A 27608-nucleotide genomic window follows, 5' to 3' on the forward strand; every position below is an offset into this window, starting at 1 on the left:
TAGACAAGCCCCACAAAAATATTTTATTGGGGACCCCCATACATCCTAGAAGCATCCTTGAATGAAACAAAGGATGGTATAAAATAAAATTCAGTGGCAACATGTGTAGAACAAATAGTTTTAGACATAGAGTTAAAAATGAACCAGGATTATCTGGAAAGGGTTCTTTAAGGAGGTTGGGTCTTAAGCCAGGCCTATGGGCATGAGTAGAATTTAAGGAGGCTCAAATGATTTCACACAGGGAGGTCAACATGAAGAAAAACATAAAATAGTTCTTTATTGAGCATTTTGTGCTATGCATTATGTTAAGCACATTACATTCATCATTTTATTTAGTCCTCACAACTCTATAAAATAGATAGAATTAATCCTGTTTGGAAAAGAGGAAATGGAGGTTCAGATAATTCATTCTGCTAAACATATGGTAGAACTAGGACCCAGGTCTGCCTGATCCCCAAAACTGCATGCTCTTAACACCATGCTATATTGCAGAAAGCCAGGGAGTGTTACAAGGGACAGTAAGAAGCCTTGTGTGAATAGAACAGAGGGTGTGTGTTGGAAACCAGTGGAAGGCAAGACCAATAGTCAAGGCACAGTCATATTATTAAAGGCCTTGGATGTCAAAATGAGGTCTAGAGATAAATAGGCACTAGTCAAATATAACTTAAAAGCCCCATCCCAAAAGGAAAATGCACAAGTATACTTTAATACAGTATTTAAGACCTGGTGCTAATACCATGTTTTCTTAAATATTCTGCCTCTGTGTTAGTTAGAGAGATCTTTGGTATGAAGCTTATAAATTAAAATTCTGCCTCCACTTGACTTTTCCTGGTATCATTTATTGTTCTCTCCTTCTCCTCTTTTAGACTTTGATCCTGCTCTTGGAATGATGACCGGAATTCCACCAATAACTCCAATGATGCCTGGCTTGGGAATAGTACCTCCTCCAATTCCACCAGATATGCCAGTAGTAAAAGAGATCATACACTGTAAAAGCTGCACACTTTTCCCTCCAAATCCAAGTAATATTCTGCTTTTTCTCCACACAAATCATTGTGTTTTCTTGTCTAGGAACACCTTTTTCTTTTTCAAAAGAATATTCAAGCGATTTATAGATGTATGTATAGAAGCTTCACCTAGAAAATTGAAGACAGGAAAATTTTCTCTTACTAGGCAAGGCTGAATTTTATGCACAGAGCAGTAGATTTCTATGTACTGGTGGCAGTACAAATGATAAAGCATATTTTTAATATCGTCTAGTAAAGAATTGTAGTGTGTTGGAACAGAAAGAGGCACCTGACACAAATTGCTCAACACTGTCATTTGCAGTCTCTCCTTTTCATAAATGGCTTACATTCTCATGATAGCATAAATAGAATGTGTTCTAAGCCTACCTGAGTCACATGAGAATGTAAATCTGGTGCTAAAGATCCTCCACTGCTACGAGCTATTCACACATCACTCAAACTACTGCTATTCAACTGATAGACTGCAGTATGCAGTGAGGTCAGGTTCAATTTACTGTGAGGGCAAAGAGTAATATTGAGACTGAGTCAAACTACTTGCAGCTATTCAGTCAATGCAGTTCATGTGGAAATAATCTATATGGCTATCTTGCCAGTAATTAATAGGTTTCTCCTTAGACTCTTAAAAAAATCTTCAAATATATGGTGGCCATTTTTCAGTTTACTAGTAAATGTAGCTGCAATAATAATTGACTCAATCATTTTTTTTCAGATCTACTTAGGGTTTTATTTACTTTAAATGATCAAAAGCTATATCTTCACATAATTCAAGTTTCCTTAAAGCTTTTCCCACAGTTCTAGTGATACTGGGTGGCCTACTTAAGACAGCCACCACTATAGTGCTATTAAAACTGTTTGTCAAGGGCCCTGGCTAGTGTGCTCCGTTGGTTGAGCATTGGACCATGCACTGAAACACTGCCAGTCTTTCACATTGATGTTTCTCCCCCCTCTCCCTTCCTCTCTCTCTAAAAATCAATAAAAATATATTTTTTAACTGTTAAGGGACACACTCAAGAGTCTAGACCATAGATCAAATGAACTTGCCTAACACAATAAACATGAATCTTTCACATGTGACTTCAGACAACTATTTTATTTCCTACTTTACATAGGAACCAGTTAATCATGGAATCAGGCCCTGGCAGGGACCCAGATTCTACTTAGTATGGTCTGCTCAAAACTGAGAGGATTTTAGAATCGGTCAGAGTTGGTTGAACAAATCATCTTGACCCTTTTCTTGCTAGTGAAAAATGTTCTTATACCTTCTTCCAATCTTTGAACTTGTCAGCAGGGTATTCCTTCCAGACCAATAAGAAACTTAGGAGTCCAGCATCTCAGAGGACTGAATTAGGAGAATAATTAGCATGTCACAGGAGAATTAGGGAATGGAGAATAAGATGACCCTAGTAGACCTTACCTGCCAGCTCATTTGGCCATTTCTAGATTTGTGTTTAGTGCCTCGGTGAATGAATGGCATTGCTGTACCCTTGTCTTTTACTCTTAGTGCCACTGTCCCAACAAATGGGCAATGGACTTTCTTCCCTTTCTTCTACTTGTTGCTTTTAGAATAGAGAAAGCTGTGCATTCCTGATACTACCTTTTTTTACTTCAAAAGCCATGAATTTAGGCATTACAGTGTTAAAACCTCCTGCTTGTATAAAAGTAGAGCCCTACTGGCTTAATCATTCATTTATCACATTGGTTTTCCTCTCACCACACTGATTTGTTCTTCACAGTCTCCTTTGCCTATACCCTTCTTTTCTCCCTGTCTTTTTATCATTGAAGAGAGCCCCATGGCTCAGTCCTTGGACCTCTTCTCTAGCTACACTCATTCCTTTGATCATCTCATGGCTGCAAAACCATATATATGCCAGTGACCCTAAATTATATGTTTAGCTCAGACATTGTCTCTGAACCCCAAATTTATATTCAACTGACTACCCGTTATCTCCACTTAGATTTCCAATGACATCTCAACTTAATATGTTCAAAATGAAACTCCTAATCTTCTTTCTCAAACCATTTCCACTAGTATCCTTCTCCATATCAGATACTGGCAGCGCCATCCTTTCAGTGGCTCAGGTTAAAACTTAAAGGTCAACCTTACCTACTTTATTTTCCTCACACACTATATTTAATCTGTTAGAAAACTCTATCATATCTACCTTCAAATTTATATAGATAAATCTAGAATTCTATCCTCAAGATAACCACTACTATGACCCAGTTTATATATACAACTATACATTTTTCTGAACTATTGCAATAGCCTCCTAATTGTTTTTCTCTTTCACTCTTGCCCCTCACAGTCTAGTCTCAAGAGATTAAACAGAGTAGTCCTTTTAAAAGCCTGAGTCAGATCATATCCCTCCTCTACTCAAAACCTTTTAATAGCTCCCTATTTTACTCATAATAAAAGCTAATGTCAATTTAATGTATTAGAAGACCCTTTATGATCTTTCCTCCCTCTCTCATAGTATCTGTTTGACTTTGTCTCCTACTACTCTCCTGCCCATCACTCACAGTTACATTTATATTGACCCCCATGCTATTCCGTAAACACACCAGGCAATCTTCTATTACAGGGCCTTTGAACTGGCTCTTCCCTCTTCCTGAAATACTCTTCCCCTAAATAGCTGCATTACTAACTCACTTTCTTCAAGTATTTGTTCAAATGTCTCTTTGTCAGTGACTCTGACAACCTATTTAAAAATGCAACCCTCCCTACCACACTCCCAATCCTACTTACCCTCTCTATTTTTTTACATAACAGTTATCTTTCAACAAACTATGTAATTTATAGAATGTAAATCCCACAAAGGTAAGTATATTTGTGTTTTTCCACTAATGTATTTCTAGCAGTTAAAAAAGTATCTGACATATAGTAGGTGTTCAATAAATATTTCTAGAGTAATGGATGGTTGGATCGATGGATGGGTGCAAAAGGAGAGGTCAGAGGTCTAGAAAGAAAACCAAGAGAGCCTGGAGTAATTACCCCACATGCTGACAATTTCCAAATCTATATTTTCAGTCCATATTTCCCTTCTGAGCTTCAGACACATATATCCAACTAACCACTAGACTTTTCTAGGTGAATATACATCAAATGTGCAAAAAAACGGTATTATATATTAGTGGACAATCTACCAGGTTAAAATTCAAGAGAATTGTGTCCTACTCCCAGCTCTGTCACCAAATCTTGGGCTTGTTGTATAACCTCCTTGGGTCTAAGTTTCCTTGTCTGTGAAGTGATTAACCTAGATACTTCCAAGGTTTCATCCAGATCTAAAAATATGATTCTTAACTTTAAAACTGTAGCCACCACAATAATTATTCACCTAGGCAAAAACCCCTAAAATGTACTAGGAAAAGCAAGGGGAAATTGGTAGGTAGCACATAGAGCTTTGTACCTTCATTGGAGCAGTCAATATGTTATATACCCTCAAGTGACACAGTCTTGCTTTCATATCTCAGATATCCACCGCTAAATCACCATGAGATCTTGGGTAAGTAACATAAGCCCTCCGATCTGGACTAGGCAAAATCAGTTCTGGTCTAAAAATGCAATGGGTCAAACTGGAACTGACTCTGCACCAATCTTCTAAAGATAAATGGTGAGTAAGTACCCCATTGTCCTAGAAGCAAAATCACCTGATTTCCAGAAGTCAGAGATATAGCAAAAGAAAGCTTTCTGAAACACAGTTATCTGCCCCCCTCCGCCCCCGCCCGCCTCTGCCAAGGGTGGATTTACTGCATTCTCAATTAGCAGTTTTCATTTGGTGGAATAAGAAGGCAGCACCATCTCTCCAGAAAACTCAGTTTTGCCAAGAGTTTTTTACTCCAGCTGATAGATGTTCCGTATGGATAAGGTTACATTTTAAGTCTGCTGTGAAATAACAGTACATGTGGAATAAATAGTGGAATATCACTTTCTATCTGTGTCCCAGCATGTGGGAAAGCACCCAGGAGCCAGAAAAGAGCAATTATTTTCATTTTAGTATCTTAAAACAGGCCTACCTCATTCATTTTTTTTTCTAGGAATGGGTTTTATAAAAAAAAAAATGTGCGGAAATGGGTAAATTGAGCATTAGTAAAGATTTGCCAGCCTTCTGATTATTTCCAATCAGTTGGGATCACATTAAAATATATCTGACTCCTGCAGATTGTCTAGGGGGACTTCAATTTGGGGATATCTAATAAAATCTATTCAAAGGTTTGCAGTATGAAAATTCTGGCAAACCAGTTGAGTGATCTGCGATGCTCCTCTGAAAAGCAAGATGCAAGTAGTTTATAGGTCCTCTATGCTGCTTCTTGCCTCAAATATCAGCAGTGACTGATCTTAGTGCTAATTGTCTCACAGCTCCCCAAAGTGGGTGCTTAGTTGTAATTAGAATTGCTAGAAGCTCCTCCTTTTCCATTACCAGAGATTATAGTTCTTTATACTCCCAGCTATCTGGAATCTTTTTACATGGAAGTTTTCTTTTCCATCCAGAGTGTTGATTGGGGTCTTACAAGAGCTTATCACATTACTTGATTAATAGCTTAGCACTTGGAATTTGCTTTTCTATGGAGTTATCATTGCTATGCCCAGACCACTGAATTTCAGTGCTATTACAAAATCAGGGCCAGACAACAAAGTGCTTTGAGCTGTTAATTAAAGAACAAGCACTATCCATTAAGGAAGATAGTATAGCTTGTTGCCTTGCTTGGTGGCATACACCTAAATCTCAGCAAATGCTATCAAAGAGTCTTTCTACATTTACACAATAAAAATAAATTCCCAGCATTCTTGACACTACTCTTAGTAGCCTTTATGCCCACTTACTTAGCAGATAGTCATCACAGAATAATCATAGCATCTAAATAGATGATGACTTCATCAGAATTTTTTTATTTTTTAAATATTTTTTTATTGATTTCAGAGAGGAAGGTAGAGGGAGAGAGATAGAAACATCAATGATAAGGGAGAATCATTGATCGACTGCCTCCTGCATGCCCCACACTGGGGATTAAGCCTACAACTTGAGCATGTGCCCTAACCGGAAATTGAATTGTGACCTCCTGGTTCATAGGTCAGTGCTCAATCACTGAGTTAACACAGGCTAGGCCATCACAGAATTTTTAAATCCCACCAATGTAGTCAAGGAAAAGAGCCTTTGTATTTGCAGTGTTACATATAACTGCAGCAGTAAACAGATATTCCTTAGAGCCTCTCAACAAATCTAAAGGTAGACCTAACTAAGCAAACTCATCCTATATAATAAAGAGCTAATATGCTATTTAGAACTGACAGTGGAACGACCTTCTGAAACGACCAGTAGGCAGTGGGGCAGGGCCGCGAGGGCCGAGCCCCTTGCACGAATTTTGTGCTTCAGGCCTCTAGTATAATATAAAAAAGTGATTATTTGTTTCACAACACGATTCTTTACCATCAAATTCCTTTACACAGTGAATTTCAGAAGGATACTGAAACAGAATTTTATTCTAAAGTCTTTTATTTGAAAACATTGCTCTAACTATATGTATGTTCTTGCAAATTCTTTACCTATATAGTCAGTGACTGGGTTATGTTCCACGGTCAAAACCATATGTGTCTTCACAGCTATAGATTCCTTTATCAGTAAGAGTCATTCCTTCCCAAGCCCATTCTTATCTAAAGATCTGGATAAAGCAAGGAGCTGTGAGTTTAGTAGTCCAGGTCTTAGCTACCACTCTACTCCAGACTTGTGGTAGGGCTTTAGGAAGCCCCAGATTGGTAATTAGGAAACCTGGGTTCTATAATAGTAAATAATAATAACACTATAGTAACTACTATTTATTGGGAACCTATCAAGTAGTAGGCATTGTACCACATGCAATATAGAAGTAGATTATTAATTATTCTACAATACACCTTATAAGGTATCCTTATTTTAGAGATGAAAAATGAGGTCTCAGAGGTTCTCCCGTGGTCATACAGACAGTGGGTAATTAAATTAAGGTTTAAATCCAGGTTTGCCTGCTCCAAGTTCATACTCCTTATCTTTCTATCTAACTTGATGGCCTTGAGTGAGACACTCCACCTCACTCAGCTAAGACTTTTGCTCTGTAATAAGCATCTCAACCAAGTCAGTGGTTTTTAATCCTACTACTTATTAGACTTGCCTGAGGAGCTTTAAAAAATAATACGCAGGCTGTTCTACAGGCTAATTGCATCAGATTCATTAGAGTGGGGCTAAGCATTTTTGTGTGTTTCTTTGTTTGACTCCCAGCTTGATTTTCATGTGCTGCCAGAATTGAGAATCACTGGAAGTATGATACCTAGAATTCTTTCCAGTTCTTAAAAACTAAGAAGCATAAGCCTCAAGAGATTCTGACCTCATCTTCCCCTTTTGATTAAAACTATAACCTCTCTAATGTCCATGACTAAGACATTTCAGATTCCTGCTCACTAGGTTATCTTCTTTTTCCCTTTAAATTTCTCATATGGATCAAAAAACCAATACAGTGAGTTCTTAAAATTACTGACATTTTAAAAATTAACAGAAACTTTGTAAGTTCCCTGAATCTCCCCTTTTATTGACTAAACAGAGGGAAAGAAAACATCATGAGAGCCTGATTATTTTGAGCCACACTGATAAGGCAGACAGCAGTAGCAAAATGACAAAGCTAGAGATGCCTATACCCAAGGAAGCTCCAAAATCACCTGCTTGCTAACTTGGATAAAAGCCAGGTGGGGGCCTGGACTTAATCCACAAGTGAGACTCATTTATTTTTATATGTGAGCTGTAATCACTAGTTGTTGAGCTCTCCAAATCTTGAGCTGAAAGAATTATTGTTAAGAGCTAAGTGGAGAGAACGGATTACACAAAATAAATCCTTGCAGATCCAAAAACAACACTAGAAAAACCTTGACCATCATGCTTTGTATTGGGGACTGTAAACTGTAGGATTTTGCTTGGAAAATGCTTTGAAACCTATAAATAGCAATAAGGAGCTGACAAATACAACAGGCTTCATATATAAAATGAGTGACTAGGAAGCCCATTTATTTAAAGCAGAGAGAGCATCATCTCATTAATCAGGTTTATAATGTCTTTCTATAGCCAATTTTATGTCACTTTAATGATTAACCAGGTGGGTTTACTTTTTCTTCTTTCATAGTTTCCTCTAAATGCTGCATGGTTGGCTCTCGACCTCAGCTCTCTCCATCAAGGAATTTGAGGAAGAACTCACTGGTATTAAAAAAAAAAAAAGCTTGCCGAAACCGGTTTGGCTCAGTGGATAGAGCGTCGGCCTGCGGACTGAAGGGTCCCAGGTTTGATTCCGGTCGGGGGCATGTGCCTTGGTTGCGGGCACGTCCCCAGTAGGCGGTGTGCAGGAGGCAGCTGATCGATGTTTCTCTCTCATCAACGTTTCTAACTCTCTGTCCCTCTCTCTTCCTCTCTGTAGAAAATCAATGGAATATATTTTAAATTAAAAAAAAAAAAGCTAAAAAAAAACAACAACTTAAAAGGATCATTTGTACTCTGGCCAACATTGTCAATCAGATCATTCTGAGGTCTATAAATATTTTTGTAAATGTTCACCCCATCATTATCAAATTAATCCTAAAACAGTTCTTTTAGTAAGGATGAACAGAGAGAATATGGCAACTACAAACTGAATTATACAAACCCTTGTCTCAGGGACCCTGGTTCTGAGAATTCCTGAAACAAAGAGTTTTAACTAAATGTGATTTCCCCCAAAGAACTGTCTTCTTAATAAAAAGTACTGAAAGTTGAGAATAGCTGGTTGTCACAACAAAAGTAAAGAACATAATTAAAAAGCTCTGCATGGGACAGACAAACGGGTCTGAGTCTATATCCTGTAGCCATTATGGGCACCAAACCATTGAATAAAATGATTTTCAGGTTCATGCAACCAATTTTCTGTGGAGCAGAGATGAGCACTTTGGGGCCACTTGCTTCTGGCACTCTTCAGCAAAAGTCTGGTGGGGACAGTAAGGCTATCTCTGGGATATGATAGGTTTCAAAGAGGTCTATCTCAAGGACACATTTTAATTTCAAATGTTTTTTCACTTACATTTAGATCTTCCACCTCCTGCAACCCGAGAACGACCACCAGGATGCAAAACAGTATTTGTGGGTGGCCTGCCTGAAAATGGGACAGAGCAGATCATCGTGGAAGTGTTTGAACAGTGTGGAGAGATCATTGCTATTCGGAAGAGCAAAAAGAATTTTTGTCACATTCGCTTTGCTGAGGAGTACATGGTGGACAAAGCCCTTTATCTTTCTGGTAGGTATTTAGTCATAAGGACTCTGCCTATCACGGCACAATGCAGAGATTTGTGATCAATGTATTTGCATCTGTGGCAACTAAAGTTTGGACCTAATAATAACTCCTCTTGCCTTCGGAAAAATAAAATGCATGTTACCATCCAATTTCTTTCTTTAAAGTTTTTTTTTTAGTACTTCTCAGTTTTCTATGGGATAACTCTAAACTACTTACTTGTAGCATCTAAAGGCCTTAATTACCTGTTTTACCTCTCAGTGTTATCTCGCAATCTGCTCACACACATGTCCCAACAACACTAGAATGTGCCGTGGTGTTTTATGCCTTTTCCTCTGACTAGAATTACCTTTTCCACACACCCCACTCACCCACCATACACACATCTTCACACCCTAAAACTCCAGCTTAGGCATAACCTCTTCTGGAAAGCTTTCTCTAACTTCTCTCCCCACTCTGCCCCAAGCTGGTTTGGGTACCTCTTCCTCAATGATTCCACAGCACCCACTGCTTTCTCCAAACATGACATTTATAACACCATGCTAGAACTGTCTCTTTCTACATCTGTATTCTCAACCAGAGTGTGAACTCCTTGGGGTAAAGGACTGTGTCTTATTTAACTTTGAATCCACCACATCTAGCACATAGTCTGGAACAAAAATACATGCTCAAAATTACCTATGGAAGTCAGTTAGTTATTGAATACTTGCTGAGTGCTGGGCAGAATACTAGGTTGCTGAGTATACAGCAAAGACCAGAGCAGGAGAGAAAGAGAGAGAGAGAGAGAGAGAGAGAGAGAGAGAGAGAGAGAGAGAGAGAGAGAGAATATCAAGAAAAGTAGCATTTTTTAGAGTATATTTTTCCATTGAGTTTTAGAGAGAGTGGAAGGGAGGGGAGAGACAGAGAGAGAGAAACATCTATGTGAGAGAGACACATTGATTGGTTGCCTCCCGCACAAGCCCCAACCAGGGCCAGGGATGGAGTCTGCAACTGAAGTACATGCCCTTGACCGGAATCGAACTCAGAACCCTTCAGTCCACAGGCCGATGCTCCATCCACTGAGCCAAACCAACCAGGGCAAGAAAGAAAGGTAGCATTTAGACCAAGTCCTTGTCAAAGAGAAAACATTTGGATGTAAGCAATGGGGCATAGATACAGCATGAACAAAGGTACAAAGGTGGCAAGTTTTGGTGAACATTCAAGGAAACAATTAGTAGTGGTTTGTGTATTGAGTAGACATGAAAGGAGGACGAAAAACATCAGTTGTTAGCACACTTTGAATGACTTAGTTGGGTCTTTATTCATCGGGTAATAGCAATTGTTGAAAATTTTTGAACAAGGAATATGATTGTTTCTGAAAGATTAATCTGGAAGCTCTGTATAAAAATGAATTATAGGAGAGAAGAGAAAAGAGGAGAGGAGGTCAGTAGATTCCTGTTGCAATAGGCCCGGGAAAATGTAATCAGGGTTTGAAAAAGTAGGACTGATAACATGGGAAAGAAGAGGAGGAGACAGATGTGGAATACACTGATTAAATTTTCTAGGTGCTATCAAATCTAACTGCTGAAGATTCGACAGCACTTAGCAATGATAAAAGAGCCTCCCACAATAGACTATTTTGATAAGAACCTAAAGGTTTTGAAAAGCCCTGACCAGTTGTGCTCCTGGTGAATTCTTTCAGCATTTGTGTCATAAAAGACAACATGCTGCTCAGAAGGCATCCATCTATATGTCATTGAAATCAGCTCTCTGGTAATATTCTCAAAACTGCCGAAGGAAAGGGAATTGCAATCAGTGATGTGAAAACAACTAAATTGTTCCATTTAAATAAAAGTTCACAAGTGCTAGGAATTGGATGGCTGTTCTCCCACATTGTAAAAAGAGGGGGGGAAAGGAGGTTAAAAAAACAAAACAAACATCTCTTAGAAAAAGGGGCTAGAAATATAGAAATAATAATTTTGTTCTATTTGAGTTTGAACAGCTTTGGGAGTTGGCCCTGTGCACAGGACACCATCATAGCATCACAGTATTTTTTTTTTTTGTTTACACAAAGCTTTCCTACCATCCTCTCATTTGATCTTCTTGATGATCCTAGCCAAATAGGTAATATGTGTATAATCATTAATAGCTCCATTTTTCTGATGGCTCAGCTCACATGATCAAATAAGATGAATGGGTGTGAAAGTGGGTTGTAAACTGTAAAGGGCCCTAACAAAGTTTGTTTATGAAATGTATGTATTCTTCCTATTTCTAAAAAGAATGTGTGGCATTTTTAGTGTTAATAGATATTCTTTATAACAGCTTTATAATAGTTGACATACATTGAACTTAGTATATTTCAAAAATATAATTTGATATCATTGACACATACAGCTGTGAAACCATCATTAGAATCAAAATAATGAATATGTCCACCTCATCCAAAAGCTTCTTTTATTTTTTCTCTCAAAACCTTTCTTTATGCCTCTTTCTTTCTTTAATCCTGTCCTCCTACGACTTTTGATTTTCCTCCCTAGGCAACCACTGATCCTTTTTATATCTAATTAGTGTGCATTTTCTAAAGTAATTATGTATTATGTATGCTCTTCCTTTTTGTATAGATCCATATTTCCATGTGGTATCATTTTCTGGTGCTTGAATTTTCTTTAACCTTTTAAAAAATAATGGATCTACTCCTGGTGAATTCTTTCAGCATTTGTATCAAAAAGAATTTATTCTACCATTCTTTTTGAAAGATATATTCTCTTGGTATAGAATTCTAGGTTGACAGGTTCCCACCTCCTCAAATGTTGCTCCACTATATTCTTGATTGCATTGTTTCTGATAAGAAATATGATGTTATCCTTATATTTTTGCTTTTCTGTGTATAATGTGTCTTTGGTCTATAGCAGCCTTAAGATGTTCTCTTTATAGCTGGTGTTGAGCAAAATGATGATGATTTACTTTGGTGTAATATCCTTTATGTTTCTTGTGCTTGGAAATTCATTGAAATTCTTAGATCTTTGAGTTTTCATAAAATTTGGAAAGTTTCCTGCCCTTATTTCTTCAAATATTTTTCTGTTCCTCCCCCTTTCTTCAATCAGGGCTCCATTAAGCATATATTAGGTCCCTTGAAGTTGAACCACAGCTCACTAGTACTCTATTTTCTTCAGTCATTTTTCTCTATATGCTTCATTTTTAATAGATTATATTGCTATGTCTTCAAGTTTATTAATCTTTTCTTCTGCAATGTCTAATTTGCCATTGGTACTATTCAGTGATTATTTTTTCTTTTCAATTTAGACTTTGTAGTTTAAATCTCTCTAGCAGTTTGGCCTGGCCAGCATGGCTCAGTGGATGAGCATCGACCTATGAACTAAGAGATCACAGTTCGATTCCCCATCAGGGCACATGCCCGGTTTGTGGGCTCCATCCCCAGTAGGGGGCATGCAGGAGGCAGCCAATCAATGATTCTCTCTCATCATTGATATTTCTATCTCTCTCTTCCTCTCCCTTCTTCTGAAATCAATAAAAGTATATATTTTTTAAAATCTCTAGCAGTTTGATTTTGGTTCTTTTTTATGTCTTTTATGTTTCTACTTAATCTGTTAAATATTTCTCTAGCTTCTTAAGCATATGAAATCCAATTATAATAGTTGTTTTTGTGTCCTTATCTATTATTATGTTATCTATATCACGTTTTGGGGCTGTTTTGATTAATTAATTTTTTATATTTATTATTTCCCTGCTTCTTTGCATATTGGGTAATTTATTGAATATCAGACAATGTGAAATTTCACTTATTGGGTGCCAGATAATTTTTATTCCTGTAAATATTCTTGAGCTTAGTTCTGGGATGCAGCATGGTTTAGTCTAGGGCTAGTTTTTTTATTTTTCACTAATTAAGGCAAAACCCTTCTGATTACTCTGTAAATTATTAATTTTTCTGCTCTGGCTGGTGGGAAAGTGTTATTCCCAACCCTATTTGAAGTCCAGGGATTGCTACCTCTAATGTTTACACACACACACACACACACACACACACACACACACACACACACACTAATACCCAGTTAAATAATAGTAGAGGACTCTCTTCAGATCTTTAAAGTTCTTTCTCTGTGTGGCTTTCCCCCCCCCCCCCCAGTATTCTGCCATACAAACTCTATCTACCATAGTCTCCCTCACTCAGGGAGATCACTGTGTTTTACTTGAGTTCCCCTTTCTGTGCTGAGGCTTGGAATCTCTCTTCAGGCAATAAGCTGGGGAAATCATAGGGATCATTTCATTTGGTTCTTGTCTGTCAATGATCTCTGTCTTCATTGCCCGATGTCCAGTGTCTTAAAAACTATTGTTTTGTATGCTTTGCCCATATTTTTAGTTATTAAAGTCAGGAGTAACTCTGCAAGCTTGTGCTGAGAATGAAATGAGACACATGTGTATGGAAGCAGCTAGCTTAGCTTCGGAAACTTTAAAAAGTTAGTAAAAACTTAATTTTTTTCATTTTTTGTTAATTGACTTAGCTTGGGAGTACAGCTGGCACAAAAAGTGGAGGTATGAACTTGAACCCTGGTTTTTCTGAATCTTAGTCCTATACCACTATATTACAAGCACACTACCATTTATTTTAAGAATCCCAAAATATGTGTCACCAGGATCATATATCTCTTTATCATATCTATTTTCCACCCCCAAAAAATTGGTTCAGAGTCACCAAATACATCTAGGAAACATTTTTCAGGATTGAAATGCCAAGCTGATGCACTTAAAATTTGTTAAGGACAGATCTCATGTTAAGTGCTCTTACCACAATAAAAATTGTATTTTGTTCTTTAAAAAGTAAATTTTATTAAAATTCTGTGTGGTGATATGACTGACACTCTTGAAGTTATTCAAAGGCACCATACTTTGAGGCCACCTTTTCCATTCTTCCCAGCCCATAGTGCTGTATAAGACTCATTCATTTTTTAAACTTTATAAGTAACATTGTGTAAGTTTAAGGTGTACAATGTGTTACTTTGTTATATTTTTATATTTTATGTGATTGCTGATATAGCAGTATTTATCACATTACATATTTATAGTACAATTTATTGTCTATTTTTGAGACTCAAGTGTTTAATTTAAACCTATATATGTAGTTTCTAAAATGTTTATCCACAGACCACTTTCTTGTTACATATATGTACCAATGGAAAAAAATGCAAAGAGAATCACTGCCATCTCTACAAAAGGAATGGCTCCTTTTCTAACATTCTTTAAAAATATGCATTGTACAGTCTTTGCATCTCACCGGCTTAGTTCTCCTCCTCACTGTTCAGCAAGGTCCACCAACTACCTATTATAAGCCCTCTCCTTTTTGGATTTCTCCAGGGCTTTGTCAATGGTTTTCTTGTTCTCCCCTTGACACTTGCCCTTTGGTTTATGATTTCAGTCCTACACAGAAGTGGGACCACTCAATGGGGCATCTGTCCTCGTTGTCCCAGCCAATCATTTCTCTTATAGGAGACTTGATTGCACAGACAGTACATGGGTTCATTCAGGTCAATGGGAAGGTCTGCAGGGGATGCTTCCCCCTCTGCTTTGGCTTTGGAGCATTTCTTCTTCTTAGAGGCCTTTGCTTTCTTCTCCTTGGATGTTTCTGAGGTGATGTCACCATGATCGTGATTATTAAATGCATTCTCCTGATTTGCACTGTTGCACTGTTGCTGAGACCTCTTATTATTGGGCTTTTCTGCCTGTGTGATTGTCTCATTCTTGTACCTAACATGGCTGGTTTGCCACTGTGGCCAGTGGTATCATTGACCTCTTGGTGCATCTCAAAGAATTCCATGTGATTTTCCACCTGTCTGGTCCGGTTCTCCACCAGCTCCACCATCTGATTCACAATCTGGATCTTCTGGTTGCCCAGCTCCTGACTCCAGATCAGGGTTTTTGAATGCAGTATAGCACTCTCCTCTTCTGTTTAAACTTCTCATAATACTCATCTAGTTCCTTCAGGATTTGCTTCCCCTATTGCTCATGACTGGCCTGTCATGCAGGTCCCTAGGGCCAGGGTGGGAGGCATGAGCTGCATCCTCATTAGAGCTTGCAGCATAGCTAACAAGCCCCGGGCACCCTATTAATTGTCTATGTTCATTATACTCTGCATTAGAGCTCTATGGCTTGTTTACTACTTGTTACAAATTTGTACCCTGAAACACCATCACTCTTACCCCTCCTTGTCTGTATTTTTGAGACTCACTTGAGTGTTTAATTTAAACCTACCCCATGGTAACCATCATTTTACTCTCTTTTTTCACAGATTTAACTTGTTTAGATTCTATATATAAATAACATTACAGTACTTGTCTTTCTCTGTTTGACTGATATCACTTAGCATAATGTGCTCAAGGTCCATCCATGTTGTTGCAAATGGGAGTATATCTTCTCTTCTCATGGCTGAAAAATATTCCATATGTAAAACTACCACATCTTTTTTTATCTATTCATCCACTGATGGGCATTTGGGTTGTTTCCGTATCTTGACTATTGTGAATAATGCTGTCATAAACATGGGAGTGCGTGTTTCTCATCAAAATCCTTTTGGGTATGTACCCAGAAGTGGAATTGCTGGATAGTATGATCGATCTATTTTTAATTTTTAGAGAAACCTCCATATTGTTTTCCATGGTGGTTGTACAAATTTACATCCCTACCAACAATGTATAAAAGCTCCCTTTTCTCCACATCCTTGCCAGCACCTATTGTCACTTGTCTTGTTGATTATAGCAATTCTGACATGTGTGAGGTGACATCTCATTGTGGTTCTGATTTGCATTTCCCTCATGATTAGGGACATTGAGCATCTTTTCATGTTTCTGTTGGCCATTTGATACCCTCTTTGGGGAATTGCCTATTTAGTTCTATTTTCTAATGGGATATTTTCTTGTTATTGAGTTGATTGAGTTCTTTATATATTTTGGATATTAACCCCTTATTAGATGTATGGTTAGCAAAATTTTTCTCCCCTTCTGTAAGTTATCTTTTTTTTTTATTGTTTCTTCTGAGTGTGATGTATTCCTATTTTTGTTATTTGTGCTTTTGGCATCATAAGACTCATTCTTGATACCATTACCCACACAGCCTCTCTCTGCCAGAGGTAAGATTGTAGATGGAGGAATGGATATCCTACAAACAAGACTGACCTAACCCATAGAATAGTAAACTGTTATCAGAAATGAGACTATAATCCAAGTCTTTTGATAGTTCACCTTGCTAATAGTGGGGAGAGAATTTGGGATCATGTAGTCACTTTAAACTGTTGCAACCACATCTGAAGCATTAAATTTGGAAAGGTACCTACAGTTGCTCATTCATTGGGCTGCTCTTGTATTCCTCTGTCTTCCTCTTGTGCATTTAGGTTACCGCATTCGCCTGGGCTCTAGCACTGACAAGAAGGACACAGGCCGCCTCCACGTTGATTTTGCACAAGCTCGAGATGATCTGTATGAGTGGGAATGCAAACAGCGTATGCTAGCAAGGGAGGAGCGCCACCGTAGAAGGATGGAAGAAGAACGATTGCGCCCACCATCCCCACCCCCAGTGGTCCACTATTCAGATCATGAATGCAGTATTGTTGCTGAAAAACTAAAAGGTATAGAAAGCATTTAAGCTTTGTGAGTAAAATAACTCTTTCCTGTGGGGAAAATTAATGAAAATATTTGTAGTTTTTGCAGTTATCCTTTGAATTTTCCACTAATAAATTCTAGACATTTCTTGTATTTGAACCTTACAGATAGAGAGTTGTATGTAAGTAATTCAAGAGCCAGAAAATCTGTTCGTCCTACCTGTGTCTTCATTCCTTCACTGTCTCAAGGGATGGTGCTTTTCTCTCAACACATCAGGTTTCTAGAAAGAAACAAGTGTCCCCCCGTCTCCACATCAGAGAATTTTAGCCGTAATCCATGACTTGGGATATGTAAGCACCCTCCCTTTCATCACTGATAACAAGTTAGTTTGAGTTCTAAATCAGAATAAATTAGAATGATGGAACTTGATGTGACCCTGGAAAACTCTGGTAAAAATCCCCATTTTACAGGTAAGAAAATGGAGGCCCCAAGAGTAGTCAGAGTGTACATTTTCCTTAGATGACTCAAAGACTTAGCTACCACCAACTAAAGAGGACTTGTTTCATCACTTAAAATGCTCAACTTATTTCATACAGTGTCCATGAAATTTCTAGACATTGCTAAATGAGACTGCTTCTCTTTTAATTTTGATTCCTGTTTCTCTTGCTTGACCCTCTGAAGCATTTTGCTTACTTAACATTAATTGCCTGCCTACTCTCCTGTGTTAGTAGCTCAAATTCAGTCTTTTCATTCTTGAGTATGGTTGATTTTATCAGATAAATGCTGGTGTCCCATTGATCTTATTGATGACACCAAACCAGGTTTAAAGGTATGAATTTCCCCTGTCTCCTGTGCTCTAGGCTCAGCAAGGTGCTGCTAATTCTAATTTCAATAGGCCTCATTTACCAAACTTGTTTGCACCAGATAAACTACGGCAGCAATTTCAACTGGTGTGCCACAAAAGGCATGCTGTTGTGCTGCAAGAATACTTATTTACTCAGAGGCACTGACGTCTTTTCACTTAGATTGTCAAATAAAAAAATGACAACAACCAACACAACAATAGCCATCCAGGGTAAATGAATCAAAATTATACCTTTTTTGTCAGATTGGCAAAAAATATATTTTTTGGTATGCTGCAGGATTTTAGTAATTAGTTTATGTGTGTGATGACATGAAAAAGGTCGAAAATTGCTGACCTAAGAGATTCACACATTTAAGAAACCCTTTGCATTGATTTTGTCTTTCTGTAAAAGAAAAGCAGAAAACATAGTATAGAACAGACACAGAAATAATGCTACATTTTTTAAAAACTGGAAAAGATGAAATTATTGGAAAAATGCCAGTTCAAGAATGACCTGTTCACATGACACCAAATGGGTCAATTTGATTTTTTAAAATGAATTTGCTCATCATGTGGACTTCAAGCATAAGGTGAGCATTAACATAAAGATTATATGCAAGTACTGAAATGAAAACCTGCTATACAGGGCAGGCTGGCCTCTCATTATATGTCTACACTAAAAAAAGTCAAGAAGCAAGAGATTCATATTGCAGTGTGAGATATTTCCACTGTACATAAGGGTTTCTGGCCAAAGAGGGATATGGAGCCCTAGAACGGTCTTTCAATGGTATGCTAATGGACTCACCCTCTCAGGAGTTTTTAACAACAGAATGTGTAAGTGGCTAGATCGGGAAGCTGTACCAGAAGCTTTGGAAGAGCTCTGCTACTATTTTAACATTAGAGAATAACTCCTAACTAGTTGCAGAAATATACTTGGAGGTTTCCTCAGGCAAGTGAAATAGGAGGTGAAGAAATGTAGAAACAGAATGAATTACATCAAAATAGATTGTGACTTGGACTGAGTGGAAGGCAGGTGGTTATGGAATGAATGCAAGAGTGATGTTATAAAAGGTCAAAGATGTGTTTATTCCTAAAGAATTACCCATTTAACTCCACCCTAAGGCTCCTTCCTATACTATAACTCCAGATCAAGGAAAAAGTAGCTATCAAATTCAAGTTAGACTCAAATTTACTTTTTCTTATTAAAAAATAGGATTGTAGAATTCTGACGTTCTCACTGCTAATTCATACATTACACATATGCATACATATACACCATCAGAGATTAAGAAATTTGCAATATGTGAAAACTACATCAGTAAAGAAAACTTTTTAAAGGAAAGAATATACTGAACTAACAAGCAAGATAGAGACAGACTCAGAGAGAACAGGCTGACAGTTGTCAGACGGGTGGGGGATTGAAAAAGAAAAAAGAGAGAGAACTCGAAGATATGGATAACAGTGTGGTGATTGAGGGGGTCGTGGAGGTGGAAAATGGTATAGGGGATAAATGGTGATGGAGAAAAATTCAAAAAAGAGAATAAACAATTGCCTTTCTGAAAATTCTTCATTGACTACAACCAATCTATTTTATGAGTCTTTGGTTCTTTCAGTCTGTCTGCCTGCCTGCTACCTGTGTGTACATGTATATGCATATATGGCTCCTCATCCTCAGCAATTCATTTAAGAACCACTTCCAAAACACATGGTGGCCTCATTGCTGGCATGTTTGGAAAATAGATCAAGATTTGGTTACTTTTGATGATTCTAAAAATAAATTCTTTTTTTCAAGATGATTCCAAATTCTCAGAAGCCGTGCAGACCTTGCTCACTTGGATTGAGCGAGGAGAGGTGAACCGTCGCAGTGCCAACAACTTTTACTCCATGATCCAATCGGCCAACAGCCACATCCGTCGCCTGGTGAATGAGAAAGTTGCCCATGAGAAAGACATGGAGGAAGCAAAGGAGAAGTTCAAGCAGGCCCTTTCTGGAATTCTCATTCAGTGTGAGTGGAAATCAGAGTTGTGCTGAAAAGATGAGAGGGCACTTCACTTAGTCACCATTTTTTCTGCACAGGAGCCAGGCCTACGAAGCCATTCTGTGTCAAGGGGCAAGGCTTCCTTCATTGTCGTATGCTCTCCTTATATTGCCAAGTGACAAGGCTCCAATTTCACAGGATACACGTGGGGACCTCCTATGTGTATGTCCTCTGGCGTATCTACTTCAGCGCCTTAGAAACAAACACTGACACTTAAACCACAATCCTGTGCTTCTACTTTGGCTTATTCCCAAGTTATAAGAGCCTCAGGCCTCAGTGAACATTCAGGATTTCCTTGCTGAAGTTAAAGGCAGCATTTGTAAGATTTGCATCATTCTTATCGTATATAATATGCTTTTTAGGTAACTACTTTTAATAATCAATGTAACCAACCATGTTTGGCAAGGTAATTGAATAAAAGCCAAATTTGCTATTTCAATCTTTTGTTTTTAGTTTCCCTTCTTCTACATTTTTTTTTACTGGATGTCATAGACACTGGAACAGGATTAAAAGCACTGAAATGGCCATTTTTCAAAAAGAAGTGCTATTCTAAACCTACTCGAAGTCTCTTAAATGAAACATCAGATAAATTCTCAAGTAATGTTTTACTTCACTATACTGCACTCCTACCTTTTGAGTTAGGAGCTATATTCACCTTAAGAATAAGAGTGCAGATTTATGATTTTGCCTTTAAACAGTTATGGCCCACTCTTCTGATACTTGACTCCCCTTACTTGACTCATATGTAATTGGAATTAAGGAAGAGTTGTATCATTTTCCATTTTTATTTTGAAAATATATATGAGCATAGAATCCAGAAGGAAAAATCACATTTTTGTACGACTAAAGAATATAGAAAAAGAGAAGAGCAAGTATCATCGCAATATAAATTCTTAAATCATTAGTACACAGAGTGCAAACTGTGCTATAAAGAAATAAATAGAACCTCTGGATTTTTTTACTGTGAACACCCAACCAAGCAGAGGCTCTTGTCCTTATCTTTTCCCAAAAATGTCATGTTTACGTTTCCCTTCTCTTAAACTGGTTAGGATAAAGCCCCAGGATATTTGTATACATTTCCCCTTTTGACATTTTAAGAGACCATGAAAAATACTATCTAAGCCTGTACGTACATGGTATTCTTTCATAAAACTTATATTTCTCTAGGCTTAAAATGCATTCCATCCATCTTAGGTTTTGATATGATGCTTCTGGTTAAACATACCTCAGAATAGTAAAAGGATGGATTATGTTGAAGTGAAGCATCCAGGTTCATTTTGAAGGGCTGGTTTATGAAAGAAGCAGGTGGTCAAAAGGATCTGTTACAGTTTGCTGCTTGCCACCATGCTGTGCAGAGTCAGTAGCACTAAATCACATTCACCCAGGACTTTTTCCTTTCCTGCCTGAATGGATACAAACTGCCTGTATTTAAAACTTTGTCCCCATTTTACCTGAAGCCCTCTGGAATTCCCTTTTCTCTTTCTGTATATTGATATCTCTGTCTTTGAGTCCCCTTTAAAATTATGGTACCCCAACACACATACCATAGCTTAATAGTGTCATATAAGAAGATACAACACGCCTGATGCTTTTCTTATTTCTTTTGTCCCCTTTTTTGCCATCTTGGATGATACTCTGGCCTAATTCAACTGCTGATCTGACGCTGCAGTTGAGCAGATAGTTGCTGTGTACCATTCTGCCTCCAAACAAAAGGCATGGGACCACTTCACAAAAGCCCAGCGTAAAAACATCAGCGTCTGGTGCAAACAAGCTGAGGTTGGTAACTCTTTACTCTAATAGCCCCGCAGGGGAACAGTTTCTTCCTTTAACAAGTTATTGATTTGGAGTTTAGCCAGAATTAAATAGTGCCAAGCTCCCATGGTCACAACTAGGCACTAATGAAACACTAAGATATATTATATCACCTGCCACTGTGTCAAGACCACCAGCCACCAAAAGGGTAATAAATGTGCACATTGTGCTAGATGGAATCTTAGTAGTGAAAATGTAGCTATGATAATTATAAGTTTACCTCTCTGTGCTAGCTGGTCTCGGATACAACAATAATTACTGACCTGTGAATTCAGTGTTAGTATTATTAGGGCTGTCTTACATTTATTAGAGCTTCTTGACACTGGGCTTAAAGCTGCCTGGTGTTACATTGAAGCACTGAAATTTCTGAGCTTCTTTTATGAAACCTGCTCAGCTACCTCTGTAGGTCTCAGCTTTAAAGATAACAGAGGACTCTGATTTCAGATTAAGGTTGACACATACCTGTCTGCTTGTGCTGAAGTGAAATTTTTAGCATAAGATTAGAGTATATCTGATGTGATTGTATTGTTATTCTGAATCCAAGATTAAAAACCAAGATGAGAGGTTTGTTTTCACTGATATGTCTTTGGAATGATGTTACATATATGTCAAGTTTTTCTGTTCCTATGGACAGCTTCATTACCCAGCACTGACACATTCAATCTATGTATGCAGCATGTATGCAGCAACTTCTTCAACTTTGTTTCTGAGTCCTTCCTGCCAGTCTGATAACAGTCCCATTATATGTATATACATATATATATATATATATATATATATATATATATATATATATCCTACCTTATAATAAACATACAAATACAAATTGACCGCACCTCCGCTATGCCCATGATTGGGGCTGCCAGAGGCTGGGGGCGGGACTCCGGGTGGCCTATCTGGCCGTTGGGAAGACCAAGATGGCTGTGCACAATCCTCTTAGTTCCGGGGGTCCCGGGGGCGATCGCTACCCCGGGGGGGGGCGTGTCCGGGCCGAGCCAGGTGCTCCCCGGGGGTCCGCGGACGATCGCCACCCGGGGGGGCGTGGCCGGGCCCAGCCAGTCGCTCCCAGGGTGGGGGTCCCCGGGCGATCGCCACCCTGGCCTAAATGGCTGGTGCTGAGAGGGATCAATGGGGCCTATGGAAGGAGCGGGTGGTAGTTGACCACCGAGGGCATCTGCAGCACCCGGATGCAGAGCTCGGGTCCGCGTTCTCCAGGTTGGCCTCCATGGGGTCCGCGTCGCACCCATAGTGGCCGAGTGGGGACGCTGGCATCGTAGCCCCAGCACGAGGCCAGCTTCCCAAGCCAGGCTGCGGAGGGAGGGAGGGCCTCTGGGCTGGGAGCACTCCCCCACCCCAGTGGACAGGGCATAGCAAGCGAGCAGCAGAGAGCTACTAGCGGTGGTGGGTGTGGTGGCCTGGCTTCCAAGAGGCTGGCTTCAGCTGCTGTGGCCTGCGCTGAGGTGGCTGGTGGTGGGGGCAACTGCGGGGGCGCATCCGAGGCTGGGGCACTGGGAGACGTGGGACTGCAGCCCAGAAAGCGAGGCTCCGGAGGACCTGGTCACTGACCCCCGGCATTGAAGCCGCCTCCTACAAGATGTATCCTAGCCTAGGTGTGTGGGAAGCAGGTTCAGGAACCTCTCCCTTTGCGGCGCCAGAGCCCAGGCCTGCCAGCGCCCCAGAGGAGACCCCCGCCAGGATCGGGGGCTTGACCAGTCTCTAATCCAGGGCGGCCATTAGCCCAGGCCTGCCAGCACCCCAGAGGAGACCCCCACCAGGATTGGGGGTGTGACCGGCCTCCAAACCGCCAGTGACCCTAACCCAGGCCTGCCAGCGCCCCAGAGGAGATCCCCACCAGGATCGGGGCGTGACCAGTCTCCAAACCAGGGCGGCCATTAGCCCAGGCCTGCCAGCACCCCAGAGGAGACCCCTGCCAGGATTGGGGTCATGGCCAGCCTTCAAACTGTGGCGGCCCCTAGCCCAAGGAGGCCTCCTGGCCGAGGACGCCTGAGTCTGTTCTTGACCTAGGGCCGGGCTCTCCCCGCAAGGGACTCAGAAGCCGCCAGAGTCTAACTGCCAGTCTCTGGGAGTGCATCCACTGTCCACCAAAAAGTAGGGCCATCAAACCATTCAGTCTCAGTGCAGGCACAGGTCCGTGGCTGACGGGGTGGAGGCCAGACTAAAACAAAACAGCAGAAACACCCTGCCCACCTGGGCGGGTACTGCTGTAGGCCACGTGGCCTGGGCAGTGTAGAAAGCGCTACCTTCTCCCAGGTCCTGTGCTGGCACCGCCGCCTCGCTCACCCTCAAGCCCCCCTGAGTCCTGACAGCAAAGTGTGTGGGGCATTCTGCAGGAGTTGTGCCGTTCTGGGTGCTTTTGCCCAAAGACACACTTTGGGATGAATTCAGAGCCACATCTCATTTCCCATGAGACACCATGTAAAAGGATTTTGACAAAAGCTTTCCACATCTCTGTTTATTCTTTTGAATCCATAAAACGACCTTAAAAAAAGCATTCAGGCCACCTAAGAAAGAATGCACTTTCTGGCCAGAGCATGCAGGATTCTTTTGCCCAACAGGTTAAAGGGAGCAGAGCTGGCACAGTGGGAATGGCCCTGGTGCCCTATGAGGAGACTGGGGGAATGGGGTTGCCGAAATTCCATAAGCCTCTTGCCACCTTCTCCTTTGCAAACCACACCATCCAGATCCACCAGGACTGGAGGCAACTGGGAATCACAGCCGTGATTTGGAACATGGTGAGCAAATCTTGAGGGGCCTCTGAAAACATCTGCAATTGATTATAAGACTGGTCTTTATTTAAAAAGAAATAAAATAGCTTTGTTGAGATATAACCCATATACTGTACATGTCACCTAAAGTGTATAATGAACTGGTTTTTTAAAGTAAATTCAGAGTGGTACAACCATCACCATGCTCAATTTTTAAATATCTTCATGACCCATCCCCTCCAAAAAAACTTCTACCCACTGGAATCACTTTCCTGATCATCTTCCACAAAATAGATTGCACTTTAAAGGTGGGTAAAGGAAAGTTGAGGGAAGTTAAAACATTGCACAAAGGATATTGTAAGATGACAAAGCCCAAAGTGAAAATCATGTGTTTTCTTTAAAATATATATATTTTTAAAATTTCAGAAAGGGAGAGGGAGAGAGAGATAGAAACATCAATGATAAGAATCACTGATCAGCCGAAACCGGTTTGGCTCAGTGGATAGAGTGTCGGTCTGCGGACTGGAAGGTCCCAGGTTCGATTCCGGTTAAGGGCATGTACATTGGTTGCAGGCACATACCCCGGTGGGGGGTGTGCAGGAAGCAGCTGGTCGATGTTTCTCTCTCATCGATGTTTCTAGCTCTCTATCCCTCTCCCTTCCTCTCTGTGAAAAATCAATAAAATATTTTTTTTTAAAAAAAGAATCACTGATCAGCTGCCGCCCACAGGTCCCCTACTGGGGATTGAGCCCGAAACCCAGGCATGTGTGCCCCTGATCAGAATCAAACCTGGACTCTTCAGTCCACAGGCCGATGCTCTCTCCATTAAGCCAAACTGACCAGGGCCATGTGTTTTCTTCAAGTTCTGCGTGGTTTTAATGGTCCCCAAATCTATACTAATAAAAGGGTAATATGCTGATTAGAGTGGTTGTCTTCCGGACATCTTTCCAGACAAAGCCGAAGTGGCTACAAAGGCCAAGGCTCAGGCAGCCATAACCAGCTGCAGTGGCAGCAGCATTGGGGTTATGGGGGTGGTGCCTCCAGAGGGAGGCCAGACTGGGGGCCAAGGCACAGGCAGTTTGGGGTGATCAGGCTGATAGGGGAGGGCAAGGTAGGGGCAATTTGGCTGGCAGGAGATCAAGGTAGGGGCGAGCAGGCAGGCAGGCAATGGGGTTAGGGACAATCAGGCAGGCAGGCAGGTGAGTGGTTAGGAGCCAGCGGTTCCGGATTGTGAGAGGGATGTCCGACTGCTGGAAGTTGGACATCCCCTGAGGGGTCCCAGATTGAAGAGGGTGCAGATTGGGCTGAGGGGCACACACACACCCACCCACCCACCCCCCACCCCCCCACCCCCAGTGCACGAATTTCGTGCACCGGGCCTCTAGTATATATATATATGAATGACAGATTATCATATTCCTTCACATTTAAATAGCATTTGTAAGACATTTACATTTTATAAAGTATTTTCACATTGGTTATCTCACCTACCTCCCAATAGATGTGGTGTAGCTGGAAAGAACACTGAACCTGGGCGCAAACATGAATCCAAATCTCAACTCTGATATGTTATAGCTGTGTCACTTCGAGCAAGTGAGCCTTCCTCAGTCACTATTTCTTCACCTGTAAATTGGAGTTAATAGTGAAACCAGTCTTATAGGATTAAATGGGGTAAGACATGTGTAGACAGCTTGGAAAATGTAAATGCTATATAAATGATAAATAGTATTATTTCAATTTATCATTAACAACTCCATAGTATTAATGTTTTACATGTGAGAAAACTGACACAGAAGTGTTAAGTGATGCACACAAAATTACACAGCTAGTAAGTGGTAATTCAGGACTAGAAATTCTTACTTTGATATAAACTGCCTTGTAGTCTTGAGTAAGTCATTTAATCTTTGTGGACCTCAGTTTTCTAACCTATAAAATGAAGATAATAATCTATTCATTCTGTCTTTGTGAGAATACATGACATAGTTTGTGTGATAATAATATGAAAACTGTGAAGAGCATTTAGAGGAAAATAAGCCAAACCCTGTTCATATACTATCTCTGAGCCATCAATTCTGGCTCAGCAAAGGGATCTGGGAGTCACTGGGGAGAAATTCCTGAAGACATCAGCCCAAGGGATGGGTAGAGTCATAAAAAGCCAGTAATGTTTAAATTGTTTTTTAAAAGGAATTAGAAATTTTTAAAAAGGAGCTATTGTCTTACTGAATCCTAGGGTGTAACTCATGTTCTTGAACTTCAACAAACAAAATTCAGCATTTCAATTCAAATGTTTACTGAGCAATTCTCTGTCTCAAGCATTATGACAGGCAACATAAGATGAGATGGTATTTGCTTTCAGGGAGCTAGAAGGGTAGCAAAAGGGATCAAGGGAAGGAGTGGAGTTTAGTACCCTAAAATAAAAATATCCAAACTTTTTAAAGTGTAGTTTGAATAGTTCAGAAGAATAAAGATTTAAAAGAAAATACTCAGTGTCTTACAATTATAGAAAAGTAGTATTAAGTCTCCACCTTTTAGGGGGTGAAAGAAGCTATCTGAACTGCCCCACCCATTTCCAGAAGCCCTGCCAGTACAATACAGATGGTGCCAGCTTACAATGGTTCAACTTAAGATTTTTTTACGTTATGATGATATGTGATACAATATTCTCTCATGATGCTGGCCAGCAGCAGCCAGCCATAGCTCCCAGTAAGCCACATGATCACAAGGATAAACAGCCAACACTCTACAATGTATTGTGTTGCCAGAGTTTTTTTTTGGATATTGTGTTCGAAGAACATTTAAGGTGGGCTGGGCTAACTATGTTGTTTAGTAGGTTAGGTGTATTAAATGCATTTTTTACATACAAAATTTTCAACTTACAATGAGTTTATCAGGTTATAACCCATCATAAGTAGAGGAACATCTGTATTGCCTTCTCATTGGAAGAAGGCAGCCTCTGGCTGGTGCACCGACGTACCTAGGTCACAACTCTTTTGTAAACAACTTTGCAATAAAATATTCTCCATTAATATTAGTCATCAAGGCTCTCTGCAGTTATATCACACTTACCTATCTGGTGGATATACGTATATTTCATTTTAATTACCTTCTCAATAAAGACAGCTATGCCAGTGAGCTGAACATTTCTCTGGGCCTGTATACAACTTAGAGCTATATACTCTATCACTTAATATTGTAGCAGAGCTTCCTTGGCACAGTGATGAGGGTAAACTATATGGCTAGCAGGAATTACCAAGAGCTGCATGTTTCACAGTGTGCCTTGTAGAATTTATAGAAGCCCAGAAA

General features: G+C 39.9%; 1 protein-coding gene and 1 pseudogene across 1 annotated transcript in view; one reads left to right on the plus strand and one right to left on the minus strand.

The window, feature by feature from the left end:
- The window catches only part of ENOX2 (ecto-NOX disulfide-thiol exchanger 2), a 321698-nt gene that overhangs the window by 248882 nt on the left and 45208 nt on the right, over nucleotides 1-27608 (plus strand). The window contains exons 5-9 of the mRNA XM_028128851.2: nucleotides 867-1022; nucleotides 9096-9302; nucleotides 16678-16911; nucleotides 19522-19734; nucleotides 21437-21543. Coding sequence (XP_027984652.1) covers nucleotides 867-1022; nucleotides 9096-9302; nucleotides 16678-16911; nucleotides 19522-19734; nucleotides 21437-21543 — 917 coding nt within the window. The remainder of the gene's footprint in view (nucleotides 1-866; nucleotides 1023-9095; nucleotides 9303-16677; nucleotides 16912-19521; nucleotides 19735-21436; nucleotides 21544-27608) is intronic.
- Nucleotides 14610-16006, minus strand: LOC103297225 (inhibitor of growth protein 1-like; annotated as a pseudogene).

The sequence above is a fragment of the Eptesicus fuscus genome, chromosome 1 (assembly GCF_027574615.1).
Source record: "Eptesicus fuscus isolate TK198812 chromosome 1, DD_ASM_mEF_20220401, whole genome shotgun sequence".
Lineage (NCBI taxonomy): Eukaryota > Metazoa > Chordata > Mammalia > Chiroptera > Vespertilionidae > Eptesicus > Eptesicus fuscus.